We start from the raw sequence: 23,222 nt of genomic DNA, 5'->3' as shown, positions 1-23,222 counted from the left end.
GAATCTGGGCTCAGACACTTAGCACCCACCCGAAACACCTGGCCGTGTAACCTTGAGCAAGTTATTTAACCCCAATTGCTTTAAAAAAAAAAAAAGAAAGAAAGATAGACAGGTAGATGGCCAGATGGTGAAATGTTTATTAACTGTTTACTATGTGCTGCCATAGACCATGCTTAGTTCTAGTGACACAGATGTTGTTGTTCAGTCATTTCAGTCATGCCTGACTCTTTATGACTCCGTTTGGGATTTTCTGTGCAAAGACATTGTAGTGGTTTGTCATTTCCTTCTCCAGATCATTTTATAGATGAGGAAACTGGAGCAAACAAGGTTAAGTGAGTTGCCCAGGGTCACACAACTAGTAAGTTTCTGAGGCCATATTTGAACTCAGGTCTTCCTGACTCCAGGCTTGGCACCGTATCCACTGTACTACCAAGCTGCCCAGTGATACAAAGGAAAGCAAAATAGTCTCTTGCCCTCAAGAGTTTTACATTTTAGTAGGGGAAGACAGTATACAGAGGGTAAGTGGAAAAGATCTGGCCTCACAACTGCAATAAATCTACCAGAATTAGAAATAATAAGTTAGTTGTACAAATAAATAAATAATAAGAAGGTAGGAAGAAGCTTTCTTCTCCCTCCCACCACTCACACTAGACTTCTCCCTGTTCTTACACGAAACTCCACCTTCAATCTCCTAGTCTTTGCACGGAATTTACCACATGCCTGGAATGTAAACATTCTTTACTTTAACCCCAGCATCTCTCTTTTCCTTTTAAACAAAGCTCAAGCACTATATTCTATATGAAGTCATCCTTAATTCTCCAAAATGCTAGTATCTATTGCTTACCAGACTACCTTGTATTTAGCTACTACACACACACACACAACACACACACACTATTATATACTATATAATACTATATATTTACATATGGGCATGTATACTGGATATATTTACATATGTACTTGTCTCCCCCACTAAAGTGTAAGTCCCTTGAGACAAGAGATTGTTACTTTCTCTGTATTTGTTTCCCCTACCAAAGTGCCTGGAACATAGTAAGCATTTTTAAATGCTTGTTGATTGCTTAATTAATTTTATAAACCAGCTAAAACTGTACATTGAATGGAGATCAATATTTACTCCAAAGAACAAGAGGAAACAATTTCAAAAATACTACTTCAAACCAATATACTCCTATATCATTACCACGCGCTCTGTGATTTCCTATAAATACAAAATTGCTCCTACTCCTGGCTTTTAGAGAAGCAGCTCCAAAGATAGATGTGTCCTGGGTGCAGAGTGGGAGGTCATATGGCCATGTTTTCAGAATCAGAACATTTGTCTTTAAAACAATGCAAAAACTACACTCCCTGAAATCTGCAATCTGATACAAGCATTCAATCAAAGAGCCATCCTCTGTGACAAAGCGGCAGATACTGTCATGTGGTACAGGGTTGCTATGGAAACCACTCCATTTTAGCAGTCACCTTATACCTTACAAATGGACAACATCCATCCCTTTCCTTCTGCCCTTATTGGACTTTAACTCATGCATAAGTCTAGCAACTTGCTTTGTCCTCCCTTTCTCTCCCTACAAGCTCATTCTAGTTCATAGTCTAAAGTCAAAAGTAGCCTTAGTAATTCAGCAGTAGAAAGTCTCATAACTTGTCATACTTTTCATACTCCATTTATTTCAGGAGGGATGACTCCAGGTCCTTCTGAGAATTAGAGATAATGGGCATGGGGAACACTGATCCAAATATCACCATGACTATCACCACCACCATCATCATCAAGCATTTATTAAGTTTCTACTATATATCAGGAACTGTGCTAAGTACTATGGATACAAAGCAGGGGAGGGGTGGAATGTCCTAGCACCCAAGAAGGTCACATCCAAATTCTTAATATTGAGACATAGAACAATGACAAGAAAATGAGAATGTCTCTCCAAACTAAACTTACTCTTTTCCAAATTGGATCATCATTATTATTAGCTTTCTCTCTTTCTTGAATTTTATATTATTTTATATCTCCTAAATATTTTATACTTTCTTATTTGCTTACATTTTGTATCCCACAAGTAGTACATGAATTCCTTGAAAGTCTGAGATATAATTTGGCATCACATTTCCAGTGCCTAGTACAGTGACCCCTACTCAGAGTATGAATAAGCATAATAATTGTTTGTCATTTAGAACTAAAGCATATCCATATCCATAAAGCATATCCATAGTCCCTGCATAAAAAAAATGAAGGTTTTGATTTCAGGCAACATGATGCATAATTTAATTTAATTTTTTATCTGGTTCTGTGATTTCATTGGCTTAAAATTTCTCAACCAATGCAGATTTGTAATTGTTCTGAAACTAATGGTCTTAAAGTTGCCTTGGGGCACTGAGAAGCTAAAATGGCTTGCTGTATATACTGGTTATACAGTCGGTATATTTCAGAGGCAGGATCTGATGTGCGGTCTTTCTGACTCAGCCTAACTCTCCAGCTTCTACTGAAATGTGGATGTGACCCAAGGTAGTGATATTGTTCAGGTTTCTGACAATCTGAACTATCAGATGCTCTGTCACTTGGACTGGGCTAAGAAGAACCTTTTGTGAATTATGCACAATTCTGAGGTCTAAAAGCACATGCACACACACACACGCACACACACACGCTGTTTCTGAAACAGAGAGTCTTGTTTTTTCAAGTGGGTGTGACTCACCCACTAGATCAGGAATTCATAATTCAGAGAGTACCTGCCAAAATAAACTATGGGCATCTCCTCTCAAAAGCTCGACCGTATCCCCCATCTGGATGTGCAAAGGAGGTCCTTCTTGCTGTGGAGGTTGTGGGTTTCCAGTGTAATTCTTAATGACCTGCATCTTCGGTAGGCCTAGAATAAGAAAAACAAAGTCTTTCAAAGAATGAACTGAGAATGTGTAAAGTCTTAAACATGCTTTAAGAAAACAGAGCTATTATTCACATTAGAAGTTTAGACACATCTAATTCTAGGAAATCTCTGGAGTGACCACACTGGAATGCTTTATAACCTTCTCATTATTTGAGCCTCTAATGAAATGCAGTGCATCTCTGCTCACAACCTACATACAGAGTCCTACCCTCCCCTGCCATCAATCTGTTTTTAGTTGAAGAAAATATTTCTCTTTTGGCTGATGCCTCCTTCACACAAACACATCACGTACAGTTTAATGGAAAAGAATCAATTTTTTCATCAACTCTATCCTTTCTGCCTATTACTTTCCTCCTGGGCACTGGCTGATTTCATCACTAAAGAGGTTCACCCCTTTCTGTGTATGTATCACATTGCCCAGGCTAAGGTCCATATCTTAAGGTTATCTTTGTAATTTGAACCAAAAAATGTGATGGATGTGTTGCTGTAATGCTTAAGACATTTATATGGAGAAAGTCTATGGGCCTGAATTTGAACTTGTTAAATAATTCCAATAAAGGGTCATGTCCAAGACAATAGGATCCACAAGTTTTCCATTATTCATATGACAAACCACTTAGAAAAAGTCTTTTTCTTCTTCTTTGTATTATCACTTTGCTAAATGCACACAACCTGGGAACTCAGTTCAATTTGTCATTTGCAGGAACGATGGTTTCCACCACATGTGCTCCCCTCATACCAATATTTGCTGCTGGTGCTGGATGAGCACAGTGCTATTTTCACTTAAAGGTGAGACTTCTTCCTCCTAAGACATGATCTAATCATAAAGATGACATTTATTACACATTTGTGAACTTCAATCAATGTAACAAGTTGTCTCTCTTTTTTTAAACTTGTGTCACTCCAATAAGGGATCACAATGACGACATAACGGGCTGAAGTGTCACACTAAATAAATGAGGGAAGATAAATAGGCCCCAGTTCTTGGAATCCAAATATATAAGGACAGCTTCAAGATCAGGTGAATTATTGCTCCTTGCAGATTATGAAACCACTCAGAATTACAGTGTGGTACTTGACTTTTCCATTTCAGCTAGGTGGCACAAGAGATAGAGTGCCAGGCCTAGAGTCAGGAAGACTCATCTTTGTGAGTTCAAATCCTGCCTCAAACCCTTAGTGTGTAACCTTGGGCAAGGCATTTAACCCTGTTTGCCTCAGTTTCCTCATTTGTAAAATGAACTAGACCAGTAAATGGCAAACCACTGCGGTATCTTTGCCAAGAAAACCCTAAATGAGGTCATGAAGAGTTGGACACGACCGAATAAAAACTCGACTTTTAATAAGTGCTTAGAATTTTTTTTTTAGGTTCTGTAAAACAAGTACTATCATGCTATGTACTGAATGGAAGCTAAAAGTTTGTAACTAGAACAGTCTTTTATCCTTCTAGTCAATCAGCAGGAAAAAAAGGCATGGTCCGAGAGCTTCAAGGTAATGCCAACTAATTTTTAACTTTCACCCTAATTTTCTCATTTGAAGGTTAAAGGACAGTTACAGGCTGCTACAATTCCCCTGCTTTTCTTCATCGACATCCCAAATCCAAAGGCCCAGAGGGGATGGCTTTAAGCCTACCTCTTTCTTAACTAAAGGGAGTAAGGTGGGGCCCAGGACCTAACCTTACACAAACATTAAACTTCACCACCTTTTACCAAGAAAAACACCCACAAGAAAACTAACTGTGCAGAGATATTTATCAGTCCCATTTGCATTAAACCGTAAGCTGGGCTAGGAACCAAAACTAAACGTTTTCTGCAGCTTAGTCAGTTTTAAAGAGGAATTGAAATTTGAAATATAGGGAGTCCAAAATTCTTAATGTAGAATATCTGAGCCTCTGTCAACTCACAGGGCTAGATTATACATTTTTTGAGGCATATACCCCTGGAAGATATAGAATTATAGGCAGAAAGAGGGTTGTGGAATAGGCAGGTATGGAATGATTGAGAGCTATATTTTTAGAGAGAACTCCCAAACCTTTGAAATCACAGAACGATTTGAGAACTTGAGTTTGAAAATGAGGGAATTCGATTAGAGAACCTCTGAGGTCCCCTCTATGAGCAGTGAATTAAGATAACTCTGAAGTTTCAAATGGAAAATAGTGATGCCTTTTGCAGAGATGAGGAGGAAAAGGAGGAGGAGGGAGAAGGAGGAGGAGGAGGAAGAAGGAAGAGGAGGAGGATGAAAACGATGATGAAGAGGAAGGATTTTTATATTGTCTCCTATATAGTGGTCACGATGCTAAGCACTTTACAAATATCTCATTTGATCCTTACAACAACCCTGTGAGATAGGTGCCATTATTATCCACATTTTACAGGTAAGAAAACTGAGGCTGAGGTTAAGTGACTTGCCCAGGGTCCTACAGCTAGTTGCATTTGAACTCATCTCTTCCTGATTTACAAGCCCATTATGGCACTCTGGTGTCACTTACTGCCTCTGGAAATAGTGAAATCAGAAGGAAGAAATATCAGGGGTGGAAAGATTATAGGATAAATTTTAGATGTGTTAGGTCTAGGGTTCTAGTGAGACATCCTATGATGTCTTATAGTATGATGGACACATGCTATAAGCAACTGTAGATGTGAGTCTGGAGTTCAAAAGTCAGGTTAAGCCTAGAGGTGGAGACTCAGAAATTATCTGAAGGCAGCATGGTGTAGTAAATCAAAACTAGAAATCAAGAATATCTGAGTTCAAATCCTGCTTCAGGTATTTACTACCTGTGATTATGGGCAAGTAACAATCTTTCTGAACCCCAGTTTACTAATCTGTAAAATAGGAATGATAAGAGCAAAAACCTCAGAAGGTTCCTGAGGAAATTAAGATAATATTAAACACTTTGCAGTCCTTAAAGTATTATATAAACATGAACTATGATGATGATGATGATGATGATTTGCTCAAAGGTCGAAGATGACGTTCTGTTAAAAATAGCAACTGTTGAAAATTTAAATTAATGTTTCCCCTAAAATGTATCCCTACACACATACCCGATTCCTTACTAAAAGAATAATGTAGCAATTAGGTTGCTTGTAAGGTAAACAAAATTAACACTGAGAAATGTAAAATATTTTTCCCAAAAGAAGAAATTTGAAAGGACTGGTTAAATTAAATGTCAAGTATCCAAGCATCAATATGATTGACAGCCTTATCTCCTGTCTCTGTTGTTGAGAATAACCTCTGTTTTTTTAGGGCTAGACCTTTCTCTACCAAATAGCTCCCCCTTGCCTCTGCCCTACTCTTTCTCTGACCACCCCCACCACCCACCACCCCATTCTAGAATGCTCTGTTCATAGAGCCTTCCAGGTTAGAATTTGTCAGCTTCCTAGAGAATTAACATCTCCCTGCCTATAATATTAGAGACTAAGGAACAAGTCAAACTCACAGAGAAGGACAAGGGCAAGGACTTAGGGCAAGAAAGGATGCTTTCCCAAAATAGCCTATTCAATTCTCCACCCAAGTTACTAAATTGAAGGGTTTTTGTTTTGTTATTTTTTTTTTTTTAAGAGAAAGTCAGGGAGTAGGAGGGTGGGATAGAAGGGAGGACAAAATTATCACAAATGCTTCATTGGGCATGCCCAGAGAAGCCCGGGTCACGCTAGTATTTTCCTGCTGGCAATATTCTAGACAACCCAGCTTTAACTCTGTTATCCCCAGGAAGTGATTACCAATGATGGGTGTTTGTATAACACACAACTACTTTATGTCTATAAACACCTTCCTGGAATAAATCAAAATCATCTCCTACAACATCTTGTAAGACTAATGATTTTTTAATGTAGTTTTGTTTAGACTTTAAATTAGGTCTCTGAGGTGAAAGGCCAGCACATCACTGACAGCCCATTTATCTAGCCAGTACCACTTTCATCTAAGTGATTGCCACAGGGAAGCTTAACACATTAGGGGTAGAAATCATCTGCAACATGCAAAGATACCCATTTCTAGTGTGGCAATTACTTCCATATATTTAGTGCCTGCTTAAGAAGTAGAATGGTTGGATTTAGGACAGTCAAGTCACTGTTATTTTGTCTGGGCAGAAATCTTTAGTGAAAAAAATACCTGGCCCCAAAAGTAGGAATCCATGCCCTAGACCAGGGGGTCAGCAAACTATAGTTAGTGAGCTAAGAACATAATTGGTTTTGGTTTTGGATGGCCTAGAGCTAATAATAGTTCTTCCCCCCCCCCCATTTGTAATTAAATCAAAATAATTTAAATTAATTAAAATATGTTGTTTTGTTTTGTTTTGCATTTACAAATCTCACCATCTCAACTTTCTGTATTTCCCTCCAACTGACTCAGGAAGGGAAGGTATGTCTGCTCTTTTTATAAACCCTTGGGACTCAAATCTACAATAATCTGACCCAATCTGTTCATCTCTGAATGTCATAACTTAAATCAGTCTTTCTCAATGCACTGGGATTACATCAAAAGGACAAAGGTACTTCTATCATGGTGATAGGCTCAAAGCCTCCAATAGGAATGTTTTACTGATTAAGGAGACATAATTAAAGTTTCAAACCTATGCCTCATACTTAAAACTCATCAAGATGGCCAGGCTTCCCATATTCTGTCCCAAGTTGAAAATTTACATCTTCAAATCACACCAGAGTTCTTGTCTTCACACTGGCCTTCATACCCCATTCTAGATTTCTCCCTGAGGACCTGGGAGGATAGGGACAGATATTTAAATATGAATCCTCAGGAGTGGACTTGCCAAGAGAGGCTATAGAGAGAAAAGAAAAAAACATTGGACATCAACATTTAGGAATTGGGAAATCGGACCAATGAAAGAGAAGGAAGAAGATAAACGGGAGGGTGTGACATCTTCAAGGTAGAAAAGAGTCAAGATGGTCCACAGATAATAAGGACGTTATTAGTGGTATTTGAGAGAACAGCCATCAGTAGAGTAGTGGGGACTGAAGCCAGATTGCAAGGGACGAAGGAGGAATTAGATGGTGAGGAAGTATACCTGTGATGTGTGGAAAACTTTTAAAAATCGTTTGGAAGTAAAAGAGAAGAGATAGCACTGCAGCTTAATGGGGCAGAAGGGTCGAAAGAAGGTTTTGTTTAGAACAGGGAATATCTAAGCATTCCTGTAGGAAGATGGGAAGAAACCACTGTATTTATTTCAATTAGTATATCTATAAAAGAAGCAGGCAATAAACAAAGGACATGTTATATCCTTTAAAATAAAAATGTAGCCCCTTTTCAGTAAACTTTTTCAGCAATATATTTTCTAATTGATTTTTCCCCTTTTTAGGTGTTAAATAAAATTTTTTGTTTCCAAATGACATAAGACAGATTTAAAAAAAATGTGTGGGTAGAACTGCTAACATTGGCAATTAAAGGTTTATTTTATTCTGCATAGTATTCAAAAGTTTTAATATCTAATGTGTAAAAAAAAAGTACCAAAATGTTCAAGAAAATTTTAGACTTTTTGGCACTGCAGAAAGAAGTTTTTTAAAATAATAACTACAACCCCCATGATTAAAAAGACTAAATTTTAAAATAAATATCTTTTTCCCCTTACCCATGATGATCAATATGCTATATGTAGATGAAGTTTCACAGGAAAAACATTGTTTTTAATGTGTAAAGTCACAAATGTGCTCCATTAAAAACGACTAATAGTGACTGGGTTAGTCATTTCAGCTCTCAAAGAATACCCCAAATCAGGTGCCTAGAGATGCTGAATACATCTTCCATATAACAAAATGTTTTGTTTTGCTTTTTACAGGCTCATCTTCATACAAGAATGAGTTGAAGGAATGGGGAATATTTAGCCTGGAGAAGAGAATGCTTGGCTATGGGACACAGAACTGTCCATGCAGCTAAAGGGTTGCCATGGGGAATAAAGATTCATCTGGTTCTGCCTGGCCAGCACTAAGAAGAAGCAGGTAGAGGTTACAAGGAGGCAGTTTTCAGCTCAAGTTAAGGAAAAGCTTTGTAACAATTAGAGCTGTCCAAAAATGGAAACAGGCAGGAATCAGGTCCCTGTCTTCTTTGTGCTCCTGAAAAGGCTGGATGGGTATGTAGTGGAGAAGTTGGCTATTTTGGGGTGAGGTAAATAAGTCATTTCTGGGACCTTTTGACTCAGCCAATTTATGACATTCAGTTGTTTTTGAATCATGTCCAAATCTCTGTGATCCCATTTAGGGTTTTCTTGGCAAGAATATTGGAGTGATTTGCCATTTCCCTTTCTAGCTCATTTAACAGATGAGGAAGCTGAGGCAAATAGGATTAAGTAACTTGCCCAGGGTCACACAGTCAGTAAGTGCCTGAGGCCAGACCTTCCTGATTGCAAATCCAGTGCTCTACCCACTGCACTATCTAGCTGTCCTTCAGCCAATCTCTTTTTCTGCTGTTTTCCAAGTTAAGTATTCCAGAAGCAAGTTCTTCAAAACAATCCCTACAGATTTTATTGCATCGTCTCCATCATTTCATATCCCATCTTTCTGTCTCCCTCATTTTTCTTTCTTTTCCCTGAATGTTCTCATGCAGCAAAACTACTTAAATCATGAAGAGTAAGTATCTTCAGCAGCTATCCCCACATATCTCAGTGATTGCAGCCATCATATGAGGATTACAAGGCTAAAATCAAGTGACTTGATCGCCGGTGTTCTGAACTGATTAAATTTCTATTGAATTTTGTTTTAGAAGATGCAGATGACCAACAGCCAACAACAATTATTGTTAATAATTAATATGACTAATTAATTGAATGTTTAATAATTAAATAGATAACAGGATCAAAGATTTAGAGTTGAGAGGGAACCTAAAGGTCATCTAGTCCTCTGCTTTTATTTTACAGATGAGGAAACTGAGGTCCAGAAAGGTAAAGTGAAGCTTTGTAGCTGGGTGGCATAATGGCTAGAATGTGGGACTCGGAGTCAGGAGGACCTGAGTTCAAACCCAAACTCAGACACTTGCTAGCTGTGTGAACTTGGGCAAGTCATTTAACTTCCCTCAGATTCCTCCTCTGTAAAATGGGGAGAGTAACAGTCCCTACCTCACAAGGTTGTTCTAAAGATCAAATAAGATAACATTTGGAAAGGGCCTTGCAAAATTTAAAGCATTCAAGTATATGCATATGAATGTTACTTGTTGTGATTATTCGAAATCCTACTAAATGACAAAGGTCTGATCTGAAGGAGGTCCTCGGAATCCAAAGTCAGAGTACTCCTGTGCTGTACCAAAGGGGTCCTCCTTCAAATAAACATGCTATCTTAATATTCTCTACATTGGAGAAGGGAAGAAAAAAAGGGAAGCGGGGCGGCCAGGCAGCACAGCGAGTCAGAGCACCGGCTCCAGTGTTGAGAAGACCTGGAGATCGAATCCCGGGCTCAGACGCTTAGCACCCACCCAGAAACACCTGGCCTTGTAACCTTGAGCAAGTTACTTAACCCCAATTGCTCAGGGGCGGCCAGGTGGCTCAGCGAGTAAGAGCACCGGCTCCAGTGTCGGGATGACCTGGAGATCGAATCCCAGCTCTTATACTTAGCACCACACCCAGAAATAACTGGCCGTGTAACCTTGAGCAAGTTACTTAACCCCAATTGCTTAAAAAAAAAAAAAAAAAAAGGGAAGGATCCTCACTTCTTTGGAAGGTAGTGCTGATTTGGTGAGAACAATTTCAAAGTGCTTTCACTCTGACTCTGAAACTTATACACATGAATTTTATAGTCATGAAATAAGGGAACATACAAGTTGAGAAGAGACTATATTAGGATGAAGTAGTTGAATAATTCCAGGTAATAAATGTGGCCACAGACACAGTCACCAAACTAGCAGGAAAGTCAGGATAAACGTTTGGGAAAGTTAGGTTGTTACTGCAAGGTCAGTGTTGTTGTTGTCCAGTCATTTTCAGTCGTGTCTGACTCTTCATGACCCCATTTGGGGTTTTCTTGGCAAAGATACTGAAGTAGTTTGCCATTTCCTTCTCTAGCTCATTTTGCAGATGAAGAAGCTGAGGCAAACGGGGTTAAGTGACTTGCCCAGGGTCACACAGCTAGTAAGTATCTGAAGCCAGATTTGAACTTGGGAAGATGAGTCTTCCTGACTCCAGGACCAGCTTTCCATCCACCTCTGGCACCACCTAGTTGTGTGATTTTCATAGCATCATGGATTTAGACCTACTGAGGCACCTAGCGGCTATTAAGTCTATCTCCTACATTTTTACAGAAGAGGAAACTGAGGCCAAGAAAGGTTAAGTAACTTGACCAGGGTAAGACAGCAAATGAGTGCTTGAGGAAGGATGTGATCTCAGGTCTTCCCAACTCTAAGCCCTGGGCTCTACCCACTATGTTTCTCAGTAATCTAGATGAGGACACCTTCTAACAACATTTTCTTCCTTACTCCTTTCCTTCTTTTTTGTTTCTTTACTGCCTCTCTTTCCATTTTGATTTCTTTCTGGCCTCATTTCCCTAATTTTGCCCTTCCTGCTCCTATAGTAGAGCCCATTACAGATCTCAACTCTACCAACCTTTAGTTCTGAAAGCATCCTATGGTTCAACCAGTATGCCTAGTCACCTAGAGCAGAATAATCTAAAAGGATGGATTATTCGTTTGTTTCAAATTTCTTGGAAAATAAGAATAATGAAGCAGAATTGGAATCGTCAGGAGTCTAGTTTGATTTACATCAAAAATAAAGATCTTGGGCCACATGTATTAGTGACCTCTTCCTTTGCGTGTTTTCTTTTGCTTATGGATTTAACACTGAATTCCAAGGGCATTTGAATACACTGTAAAATAGATACACAATGTCTGCTTGTGACTGTCCTTCCTGAAACAGCATCTCCTCTCTGAGTCTGCAAATTCTCTCAGGGAATCTGTTGTCACATACAGGAGCTCTTAAGCTACTTCTCCAGTGTACCAGATATAATCAAGCTTGTCGTTGACTTTCAGATTGCCTTTCTTCTTTTCCATCTCTAGGATGGAAAGAAGTCTTATGGGATCATCCATTTTTCTCTTCCAGCTTCACCAAGACTAAGAATTCTACCTTTCTCACAGGAGACAGGAGGCCGTACTTAGCAGAAGGCTATCAATTATTTCTACACAATAGGAACTCTGGCATAGTCTTCTATTACTGAGAGTCACACATGACATTGGATCCCATAGAGTCATGCCCAAATGTAAATGACAGAGTTTAAAATACAAGTCAAGGCAGTTCTCAAGCTCTCTTAGAACTCCAAATCCTAAGATGGTGTCTTGGTCTTCACAGGAAATAACATCCTAATTTCTTATTTAATCACGTTCAGTGGCATGTGTACATTTATGATAAACACAGACATGAACATTCTTTACACTAATCATTCCCACACATCTGAATTATATATATGATGAACTTGAAAACACTTCAGAAACTTACAAACCTAATACAAATGTAAGATATTTTATTATTAAGGAAAAATCATTTCTTTATGAAAAAACTATATCTATGTAGATTTAGGCATAATGTTAACTATGTGCCTATGCAGAACGTAGATCACTGTAGATAAGAGCTAAGAATCTGTGCAAGCACATGTTGATAAAAAATTACTCTCATTAATCAATTCTCCTTAAATAATTAAAATCCCATGATCATATGACTCTAAGCCATGCCAAAACAAACATTTAAGTATCTATTGTACGCAAAGCACTGTGCTAAGTGCTAGGGATGAAAAATCCTCTACCTAAAAACATCCTTGCCTTCAAGAAACTTATATTCTGATCTATTTGTTAGAAGGCAGCTAGGTGTTACAGTGAACAGAGTGCAGGGCTTGGATTCAGGAATACTCATCTTACTGAGTTCAAATCTAGCCTCAGACACTTATTAGCTTGTGTGACCCTGAGCAAACCCTATTTGCCTCAGTTTCCTCATTTGTAAAATGATCTGGAGAAGGAAATGGCAAACCACCCTAGTATCTTTGCCAAGAAAGCCTCTGGGCAGTATCATGGTGTTATGGTCTACATGGTCAAAAAGAGTCAGACAGGACTGAAAAACAAAATTATATCATATCATTATATGTAACAATAATAGCTACCATTTTTATAACTCTTTAAGGTTTGCAAAGCTCTTTTCAAATATTATCTCATTTTATTCTCAAAGTTAGCCTACTGAGGCAGCTAGGCATCCCAATAGATAGAATGCCAGACCCGAAGTTAGGAAGACTTATCTTCCTGAGTTCAAATGTGACCTCAAACTCTTACTAGCTGTGTTACCCTGGGCAAGTCACAACACAATTTGCCTTGGTTTCCTCGTCTGTAAAATGAGCTGGAGAATGAAATGGCAAAACACTCTAGAGTCTTTGTCAAGAAAACCCTAAACAGGGTCATGAAGAGTCAGACAAGACTGAAATGACTAAACAACAAAGTATCTGTTGGAGGTAAAAAGGGAGGAACTTATATTAGAGATACATCAGTATTTTTTTTTTAAATTTCTGAATCAACTTGACTGGGCCAGATAAAACGAAATATGGTGACCCAGGTGGATTTGGCTCACTAAATTGTGCTTGAAGAGTACTTCAGATATAAGGGAATGATTAGTTTAAAAAATGTTCATGTCTATGTTTATCTTAAATGCACACTTGCTGAACGTGATTAAGGAATTAAAATGCTATTTTCCATGAAAACCAAAGAGCCATTTTAGGATTTAGAGTTCTAAGAGAGCTGGAGAACTGTCCTGACTTGCATTTTATACTGTATCATTTAGGCTTGGGCATGACTCAATGGGATGCAATGTCATGTGTGCAACTTCAATGATAGAACACCAAGCATGATTTCCTGTTGTGTAGAAATAACTGACAGCCTTCTGCTAAGTACAGCCCTCCTGCCTTCCTTCTTCTCTATGCCAGTCACAGTTAGTCCCACAAACCTCACAGCAGTGGTCCCTAGAGAACAGGTGATCCATAAACTCTCCTCCTGCTCACAAGGCTCATCTCTGGCCTCACAATAACCTGGACCATATTCGTCAGAGACAGCGGTTCTGTCAATTGCTCAAAAAAAAACCCCAAATCAAAACAGCAGCAGCAACAACAACAACAAAGCCAACAGTTTTGTGCTCCCAGGATCTCATAAGCCAAAATAAATGTAGGCCAAGAAAATAAGAGAGAATGGGGAATGGGGGAAAGGGGCATATTCTCTGTGCCATGCACCACACATTACTTGTTTTCTTAAAGCCGAAGATTCAGATTTCACAGATTCTATCCTCTTTAGTTTCATTTTCTAGTTATCTAAGGCAATAAAGGAGATGAATGTTATAAAACAGGGCAGCCCTGAGAGAATGGTTCTACAGAAGGGTTTAATCCTTCCTGACATTTAGTCAGGAGTCTTGCCTCTGGCGAAAAACTCTTGCAACCACTACTGCAGCTCATATAACCTTGAACATATTACTTTTGATCTCACCATGAAACTATCTCAGAGGTCAACACAAGTTCCACATACTTGAACTGAATAAACCTGTACTTAAAACACAGACTCCCAAGTGCTTATTGGGTCCACATCCATTCCAGGGCATCCCGGTGGTTTATGGAAAAATTCAGTCCATATTCCGTGGGAAACATCAGAGAATTTGAAAAATTTTTATGTGCTGAAATACAGTTTCTCCTCACCCCTATCTCTTAAAATCTCAAATTTCCTTGAAAGTTCAGCTCAAGGATGCATTAAAAACTTTCCTGATGTCTCCCTCAACAAAAAGCATCAATGATGCCTCCCCTCCAAAAAAACATTTCGTTTGGGGGCAGCTAGGTGGCACAGTGGATGGAGCACCCATCCTGGAGGAAGGAGGACTTCAGTTCAAATTCAGCCTCAGACTACTTGTTTTTACTAGTTCACTAGTTGTGTAACCCACAGCAAGTCACTTAACCTCAACTGCCTCCAAAAAAAGAAAAAAAGAAATTTACTTTGTAATAAGTGTTACTACTATTACATAGCATTTTAAAGTGTGCAAGGTACTTTACCCATTATCTCATTTGATCTTCATAACAACTCTGGAAACTGGCTGCTATTACTATCCTCATTTTAATAATGAAAATCATAATAGTAGCTAGCATTTACATAACACTATTTGCCAGGTAATGTGTAAAGTGCTTTACAATTATTATTATTTGCTTTTTGGAGGGGGGAAGGCTGGGCAATTGGGGTTAAGGGACTTGCCCAAGGTCACAGGGCTAGTTTTTGTGTTAAGTGTCTGAGGCTGGATTTGAATTCAACACAACCCTGGGAGGTAGGTGTTATTATTATTATTTTACAGATGAGATAACTGAGGCAAAGTTTTTTTTTTAAGTCACTTGCCCAGGATCATACAACCGGTAAATGTCTGAGGCAAGGTTTGAACTCAGGTCTTCATGCCTTGAAGTGTAGTACTCTATGAACTGAGCATTCTGAATATTCTTTCATGTACACGTATTATCTCCCTCTATGAAAATATAAGTTCCTTCAATGCTCATTAACTGACTTATCCATTACTTGTTATTTGATGCTATTTTCATGCATTTTGCCATCATTGGTGTCCATTTATTGTTCAACAATAATATTCTTTTCTTGGGAAGAAAAGTATTCTCTGACTTCTTGCCAGATTATGTAGGCAGCTACTTGGGTAGCTATGCTAGAATGGAAAGAGGTCTGGGATTTAGAAACAGAAGGTCTGGGTTTGATTCTTGGCTCTACTTATTAGCCCCCAAGTGGTTGTGGGCAGTACCAATGAGTAAAAAACTCTCCAGGACACAGCTTCCTCTTCTGCAAAATGAGGGGGATTGAACCAAACGATGTCAAAGAGCCCTTTCAGCTCCAAAGCTATGATTCTGATTCTATGATCCTGTGAAATCCAAATGCATCAGAGTATAGAACCTTATATCTAAAACTGGAAGCGACTAAATCCCTGGTTCTAGCTTTGCTTCTCCATTAACTTGTAGTGTGACCTAGAAAGGGCCAAGTATTTCTGTGACTAGGTTTCCATATTGGAGACAAAAATACTTATTTCTATACCTTTAATGGGAAAATAAGTACAGTGAAAGAAAGACATGGTACAAAATGAATATTTTTTAAAGACAAGTTATCTGTTACATGAAGCAGTAAAGGAAAAAATGAGCTCTGGTTTCATTGATTATAATAATGATAAAAGTAACAGTAGTAGTAGGACAGCCAGGTGGCTTTAATTAATGGATGGGAGTGCTAGGCCTCGAGTCAGAAAAATCTTAGCTGATGTTTGGCCTCAGACACTCACTAGCTGCATGACCCTGGGCAAGTCACTAAACCCCTGTTTGCCGTAGCTTCTTCATCTGTAAAATGGGGATAATAATAGCACCTAGCTCCCAGGATTGTTGTGAGGATCAAATGAGAGAATATTTATAAGAAGTGTAGTTTACATAGTAAATGCTATATAAATGTTAGCTAGCAGTAGTATTTTTAGAAGAATTGAGTAGAATTTTATATACACACATGTGCATACATAATATGTGGAATTTTATAATGTATAAAACATTTTAATGAAAAAAAGAATAAATTAACCTAACAATGTTCAATTTGAAAAATGTGGAAGAGTGTGGGTGAATTATGTGTAAAACAAATCTTTTTTTTTTTTATTTTGTTTTGTATTTTGATCTCTTTTCCCTATCTGCCAGACTGGAAGTACACTACTGAGATCTGACCTCCTCCATTCTTGACCTGGGCTATTTCTTCCCTCCTTAGGCAGCCTGGTGCCTGACCCCCTCCCCATGGGGCTCATAATATTGGGGTTGAATCTAATTCAGATGCCTAATGTGTAGCTCAGAGCCCCCAAACTCAAAATCTATGCATCTGGGACTTCTCTGCATCAGTTTACCAGTCTACGACACCATACCGCACAAAGGGATCCACTTTTGAGAAAAGAACTAATGAACCATCAAACCTCTGTTAGAGAAGAAATACTATCTACTGTAGTGGCATTTGTTCCTTTTCTAGGGTCAATATTCCATAAATTAAATTCTAAAGGATTTTTTATCAAATGGAAAGCTCATTTTAGTAAATACTCTAAAAGATTATTTTTTTAAGCGCCCCCCCCCCCAGGTTAATGTCTCAAATCAAGTTTCTAACTTAATAGTAACAGCAAAAACAACCTGAACATATCTCTGTTCTGGCCTAGTGTGACCACCCTCAGTATATCCTCATTATTGCCATGTTACTTATTATTTCTCTTCTCCTTTTAAGTTCCCATTCATATTAGATTTTTATAAACAGCAAAAAGCTTCTTTTAAAACACTGTGCACTTCTTTAACTTAAGTATTCTGCTTTCCAGTGGGGAATGGAAAATGGGACAATGAGAGCTGAATCCACCCATGGCCCATTTCTACACTCTTTATACCTTAGCTCACATAACTGCCCAAGCCCAACTCAAATCCCAAGGAACAAACAATGACAATTCTCTTTCCTCCATTTGGACCTAGATAAAAGCTTCTAAAGTACCACTCGCCAGGGATAGATACATCTCCAAATGCAAAAATACATAGTTTTTGCAATCCAAAATTTATTCCCTGTGATGAACTGATTCATCTTTAATTTACTCGCTTCAGTTGCCTTTCAACTTTCCCTTATGTTATATCTTTTTTAGTTTCTTTCTTTGACTAAGTTTCTAGCTTTTCCTTTCAGGCTGATGTCCACAGCATGCTAGACCCCTGCAATGTTTAGAAAGCTCTCTTCTTCCTGCTTGAAAACTTTTGGCCATATACCTATCCCTTAGTAGTAGCTGCTTCAAAGAGCCAAAGGTTGGGGGTGGTAACTTTCATGTTATGTTAAAGGAGGAACTGAACTTCCAGAAACATTTCTGCTATATCCAGGTTTGTGGGTTTTTCGTTTTTTCATATTTCCTACTGATTAAACAGGCATCTGTTGATTTTTGCTCATTTGGCTTTCGATCAGAGTACCACCAAAAGAAAAAGTTAACATGTTGGATTCATTATGTATCTATCTTCATTTTCTTAGAGTGAAAGAAACACAAAGTAGGAGGATTTGACAGTAAATGACTCCAGTCTCCAGGACCCCAATCTCTCCCACTGAATCAAAACAATATTCTTCATTTGCTTTCATTTCTTCTTATTCAGATTGTTTACCATTGCTACAGTTATCGAAGAAAGAAACTACTAGAAGCTAAGTGATCTGTTGGTACCTCAATTTTCTTCTTTTCTTACCATCATACAATCACTAACTTGTGAAACACCAACAGAGAGATCTCTAGTAATCTTGATGGCTCTTGTCTCAGGGAAAGTGATTGAATAAACCTGTTCTTGGTGGAGAGTGGGATGAAGGCAGAGTTATTTATTAAAATAATGAAACTTTTTAGAAAGTTTTAGAAAGTATCATTTTTTTATTCTTGATTTCATTTGCTATTAAAGAGATCTATTGAAAACCTAATACTGAGTTTATGTAACAAAATAATATATACCTACTATGTAGCATATTTTCTACCACCCCTGCCCTGTTCTGGACCCTATGAGTTTTCTGGGGTGGGGGAACTCCCCCTCAGTACAGAAACTCCTTTCACCAATGCAGAACAGATACTTATCCAACTCTCTAACTTAAGAATCTTAGGAATTGTCTTTAATAGATTAAAAATCTAATAACAATAGATTTAATATTTAATATCTATTTATCTATCACTGTTTAATTGTTTCAGTTGTTTCTGACGCTTTGTGTCCACATTTGGGGATTTTCTTGGCAAAGATACTAGATTAGACTGCCATTTCCTTCTCCAACCATTCTGTAGATGAGGAAACTGAGGCAAACAGGGTTAAACGATTTGCCCAGGGTGATGCGCTAAGTGTCTGAGGCCAGATGAACTCACATCTTACTGTCTACAGTAAGAGTTTTTGCAATCCAAAATTTATTCCCTGTGATGAGCTGATTCATCTTTAATTTACTTGCTGGATAGCCCAGAGCTCTATCCATTGTGCCACCTAGCTGCCCCAAATAACTACATACTAACAAGCTATAAGAGAGCTCACGAAGAGCTCTATCTCCAGCCCAAATTCTCTCTTAAGCTCTAGTCTCAGACCAACTGTTCCTAGTCAGTTAAAACTTGATCATGACTAAAACAGACTCACCTCATTTATTTTCCCCTAAAGCCTCCCTCTTCCTAACTTCCTAGTAAGTATCTGGGGCCAAATTTGTCAGGTCTTCCTAACTCCAAGCCCAGTGCTCTGTACTCTACAAATACATATATGTATATATGAAATATAACAAAATATATTTTTCCATATATTCTACCACAGAAATAATATATGTATGCTTCTGTGTTTAGTAGACATGAAATATATGTACACACACATACATACACATACATGATAGGTATAATACACACTACATATATGGACATATATGGTAGATACTACATAGTGGCTATATATTATAGATAGAAAATATGGAAACATACATATGTAATTTATATGGGAGAATGTATGGAAAGTATATGTTTTAGATAGATAATACATACATATACACATGCATACTGCCCTTGGAGTCAGGAAGATTAAGCTGTCCCATATATAATGTTCTGTATATAAATACACACACATACATATACAGTACCCAAAATCTTTTAGGACAAAACTTGTGTGTAGTTCCATATATATTTCCCTATATGTGTAGATGGATGGATGGATGGATAGATAGATGGATCCTTCTCTATGTATCTCTCTATATGTGTTATATATTTATCATATCTATAGCTATATTCCTCCCATATACATTCAGAGTGCTATTTTAAGCCTTATTAACTTAACACCATGACACTGATGGAAAGATGGCAAGTCTAAATCCTCCCAACTCTTCTTAGCTCACAAGGTCTTCCTGTGGCCAAGCAGGGGGATGAGGCGGAGGAAACCAAGGACTTCCTGATGTTCTGCCCTCGCTGTTCAGCACCTCCTCTTCGTGGAGGGTAACTGGAATCTCTCTCATTTGCTGCTTCTGTCTAGGCTATGAATTCCCTTCAAGTGCTCCAGTTACCTGAGTTTGGAACCATTCTTTTACTACATAGAGGGCTAGTTTTCCTCAGCTAATGTGAACAACTTCCTTCCAATGTCATTCCAGTTCATCCAAGGACATTTTACACTTAATCTAAACCATGTGCCTGACTGGTTGATTGAGATGTGTTCTCACTTCCTAAGACATCAGAGCATCTTCTCCCTTCCTTTAAGTAGGGTGGGGGCGATCAGATGGATTTACTCAGTCAACTACACTCTTACATTGGCAGATGATCTGAGCGCCTATCCAGCCTCTGCTACATACTGGCTGATTGACCTTTTGCAAAACATATCAGCTCTCAAGGCCTTGGGTACCTAGCAAAGACAAGCAGAGTGCTTGTTCTGACTTGGTGAACAGAGTTTCTTTACCAGGAGCTCCCTAAAACAGCAGATTTAAGATCCAGAGCAGATCTAAGAGTCAAAATATAATAGCTCTCAGAATATTGCATTTTTCAGTTTGCAAAGTTTTACATAAATCATCTCATTTAATCTTTGCAACAAACTTGTGAAGTAGATGCTATTATTATGCCCATTTTAGGGATGAGGAAATGGACTCAGAGAAGTTAAAAGACCTTTGTGGGTTACACACTTAATAACTGTCAAGTCAGCACTTATCTACTGGGTTACACTACCCCTCAAATAAATAAACAAAAATCACCCAGATTTCTAAGACTTCGAACCCAATGACAAAAAAAAATTCCTTATAAAAAATTTTCTGTATAAATAAAAACTTCCCAGTGAATAATCAGATGCATTTCTTGCACTGAATAGGCTACAAATACCCAAACCAGAGCAGTGTCATTTAAAAATGAGTTACCAAAAGTATCTGAATACAGACTGAAGCATGTTTTCATTCTTTCTTCATTCCTCCCTTCCTTCCTTTCTTTCTTTCCTTCCTTCTTTCTTCTTTTCTTTTTAAAATTTGAGTCTTCTTATACAAAATGACTAATATGGAAATGTTTTATATGATTGCACATGTATAAACTATATCAGACTGCTTACCATCTTAAGGAAGAAGAGGAGAGAGGGAGGAAGAGAAGGATAGGATTTGGAACTCAAGACTTTTTTAAGTTTAAAAAATTGTTTCAACATGTCATTGGAGAAAAATTAAATATCTAAAAAAGATGTTACTGGTCTAAAGCTAATTCCTAATTAATCAAATGTTTATAGTTTGGAGGTCATGTGTGACTGTGTTCTATAAAATTATACTGTCATCAAGTGAGATAATATTTATAAAGCACTTATCACAATGCCTGGCACATAGTAGGTGCTCTATAAATGTTTATTCTTTTCCCTTTACCCCCTACCTTCAAAAACAAATAATTTCCATGCATCATAGACAGGGATATGACACATTTTCTATCGTACAAAAATTTTATTTTTTAAATGTAGCAATGAGAAGCCAAAAAACAATGTTCATAGTGAATGACAAAATACTGTGGCTTTCTCTTCTCAAAAAAATTTTCTTGGGAGGAAAAAATAAATTTCAAACAGACCTAAGGTTTAGCATAGAATGCTAAACAATAAGTAGTGGGATAGTGTCTATTATCTCAAACCACTGACAAAGAGCTCAAATGCTTCTTTTCCAAAATGACTTCCTTTTTCAGTCTGTAAAAGACTTAGTATTTTCAGTTGAATGAAGTGGTGAAGGGTCTCAAGTGCTTGCCATATGAAGGTAGGTTGAAGGATGGCTATCCAGGAGAACTGAAAAATTGATGTTGTCTTCAAGAATTGGAAGGTCTTTGCGGAAGAGAGATTAGCCATGATCAGTTTGGCCCCAGAGGCCAGGGTCAGGAGTGTGTATATGTTGCAAAAACAAATTTAGGCTTAAAATAAGGAATAAGTTACCAAGTATTAGAGCTACCCCAAAGAAGAATGAGCTGGCTTAGAAGGAAATGTTTTCTCCTTGATTAAAGGCCTCTAAGCAAAGGCTGGCTGACTCCATTCTGGATTATGTTCTAGAGGGGATTCCTGTTCATGAATAGTAGAAGTTCTTAATCTAGCATCTGTAACCTTATTTTTTAAAACATTTTGATAATATACTTAATTCACTAAAGACAGGTAAGTGGTGCAGAAATGGAATGCCAAGCAGATGCTTCCTAGTTGTGTGAACCTGGGCAAGTCACTTAATATGTTTGTTTCAGTTTCTTCATCTGTAAAATGGGGGTAATGATAGAATTTACCTTCAAGAGGTAAAACAACTTACCTTGTTGTGAAGATCAAATGAGATAATAGATGTGAACCGTTTAGTACAGTATCTACATAGTAGTTGTTATAGAAATAGTAGCTATTATTATTTCAATACAATTGGTTCCTTTGTAATTATATGTATTTTATGCATTTAAAAATATTATTCTGAGATAGGATCCATAGGCTTCATCAGGTTGCCAAAGGGGCAAAAAAGACTAAGAACCCTTCATGTAAACATTGGAATAGATGGATAGGTAGATCCCTTTTTGACCTGAAATTCCCTGACTTCGTGATTTATTTAAGGATATTTACAATTCACTGGTTGCTACTCAAAAGCATTGGTCTTAGGGCTATCTATTTTCCAAACCAAACTAGACTGACAGGTTCTATGGAGGAATTTGAGCAAGAACTTTTACCAACCAAATGAAAGAACTGGGGTGCAACATGCTTTTTAAAATGCCAATGAAAGCACATTCTCTTATCACCTAATGGGTAGAGAAAGACACATTATGTTAGTCATATGACTAATGGGCAAGGAAATGAAGCCAGAAGTTTGTATCTCTAACTGAACATTATTTTTAATACTGGCATATGAAAACACAGGCAAATTAGGGACAGATGCCCATCTGAAGGTATATTTACTTCTCTGTCCTTTCATTTAATTGGTGTACATGTGGACACATGTTTCAAGTGCCCCAAGTATACCCTTCCTCAAAAGGTTTGGCAGTTGACATTTTCGTAACTCAAATCATATTTTAAATGTCCCAGAAGGCTCATTATTGAAATGAACCCTTAGGTAAATTCCTTCCTAAACTTAAGGAATACTTTTGTAATCTGTATAATAACCTCCTTCTTTTTGAAGTTCATCTGCATACCAATGAGAAAGATTGTTATTAACTGTACTAAACCTTATTCGATCATGAACATTCTTTCCCTTGGCAAGTATTCAAGTAGATTTTAAGATCAAGTCTGCATGTTGTGAACTGCCTATATAAAAGTGGGGTATATAAAAGATTTTCACGATGAAAGAAGATTGAAAAATGATCTGTCCTGGCCAAAGACCATTCAGGAAGATACCGTGGTAGAAAAAAGGGTTGAGGGATGC

At 37.8% G+C, this 23,222-nt stretch overlaps 1 protein-coding gene across 1 annotated transcript in view; it reads right to left on the bottom strand.

Moving 5' to 3' along the window:
- Positions 1-23,222, bottom strand: part of VAV3 (vav guanine nucleotide exchange factor 3) — a 457,197-nt gene that overhangs the window by 71,773 nt on the left and 362,202 nt on the right. Inside the window, exon 20 of the mRNA XM_069090495.1 lies at positions 2,752-2,888. Within this exon, the coding sequence (XP_068946596.1) occupies positions 2,752-2,888 (137 nt within the window). The remainder of the gene's footprint in view (positions 1-2,751; positions 2,889-23,222) is intronic.

Source organism: Petaurus breviceps, unplaced genomic scaffold, assembly GCF_028583685.1.
Source record: "Petaurus breviceps papuanus isolate PSGF00001 unplaced genomic scaffold, PetGlider_PUasm1.0 186, whole genome shotgun sequence".
Taxonomy (NCBI): domain Eukaryota; kingdom Metazoa; phylum Chordata; class Mammalia; order Diprotodontia; family Petauridae; genus Petaurus; species Petaurus breviceps.
This window is presented reverse-complemented; position numbering and strand designations above follow the sequence as displayed.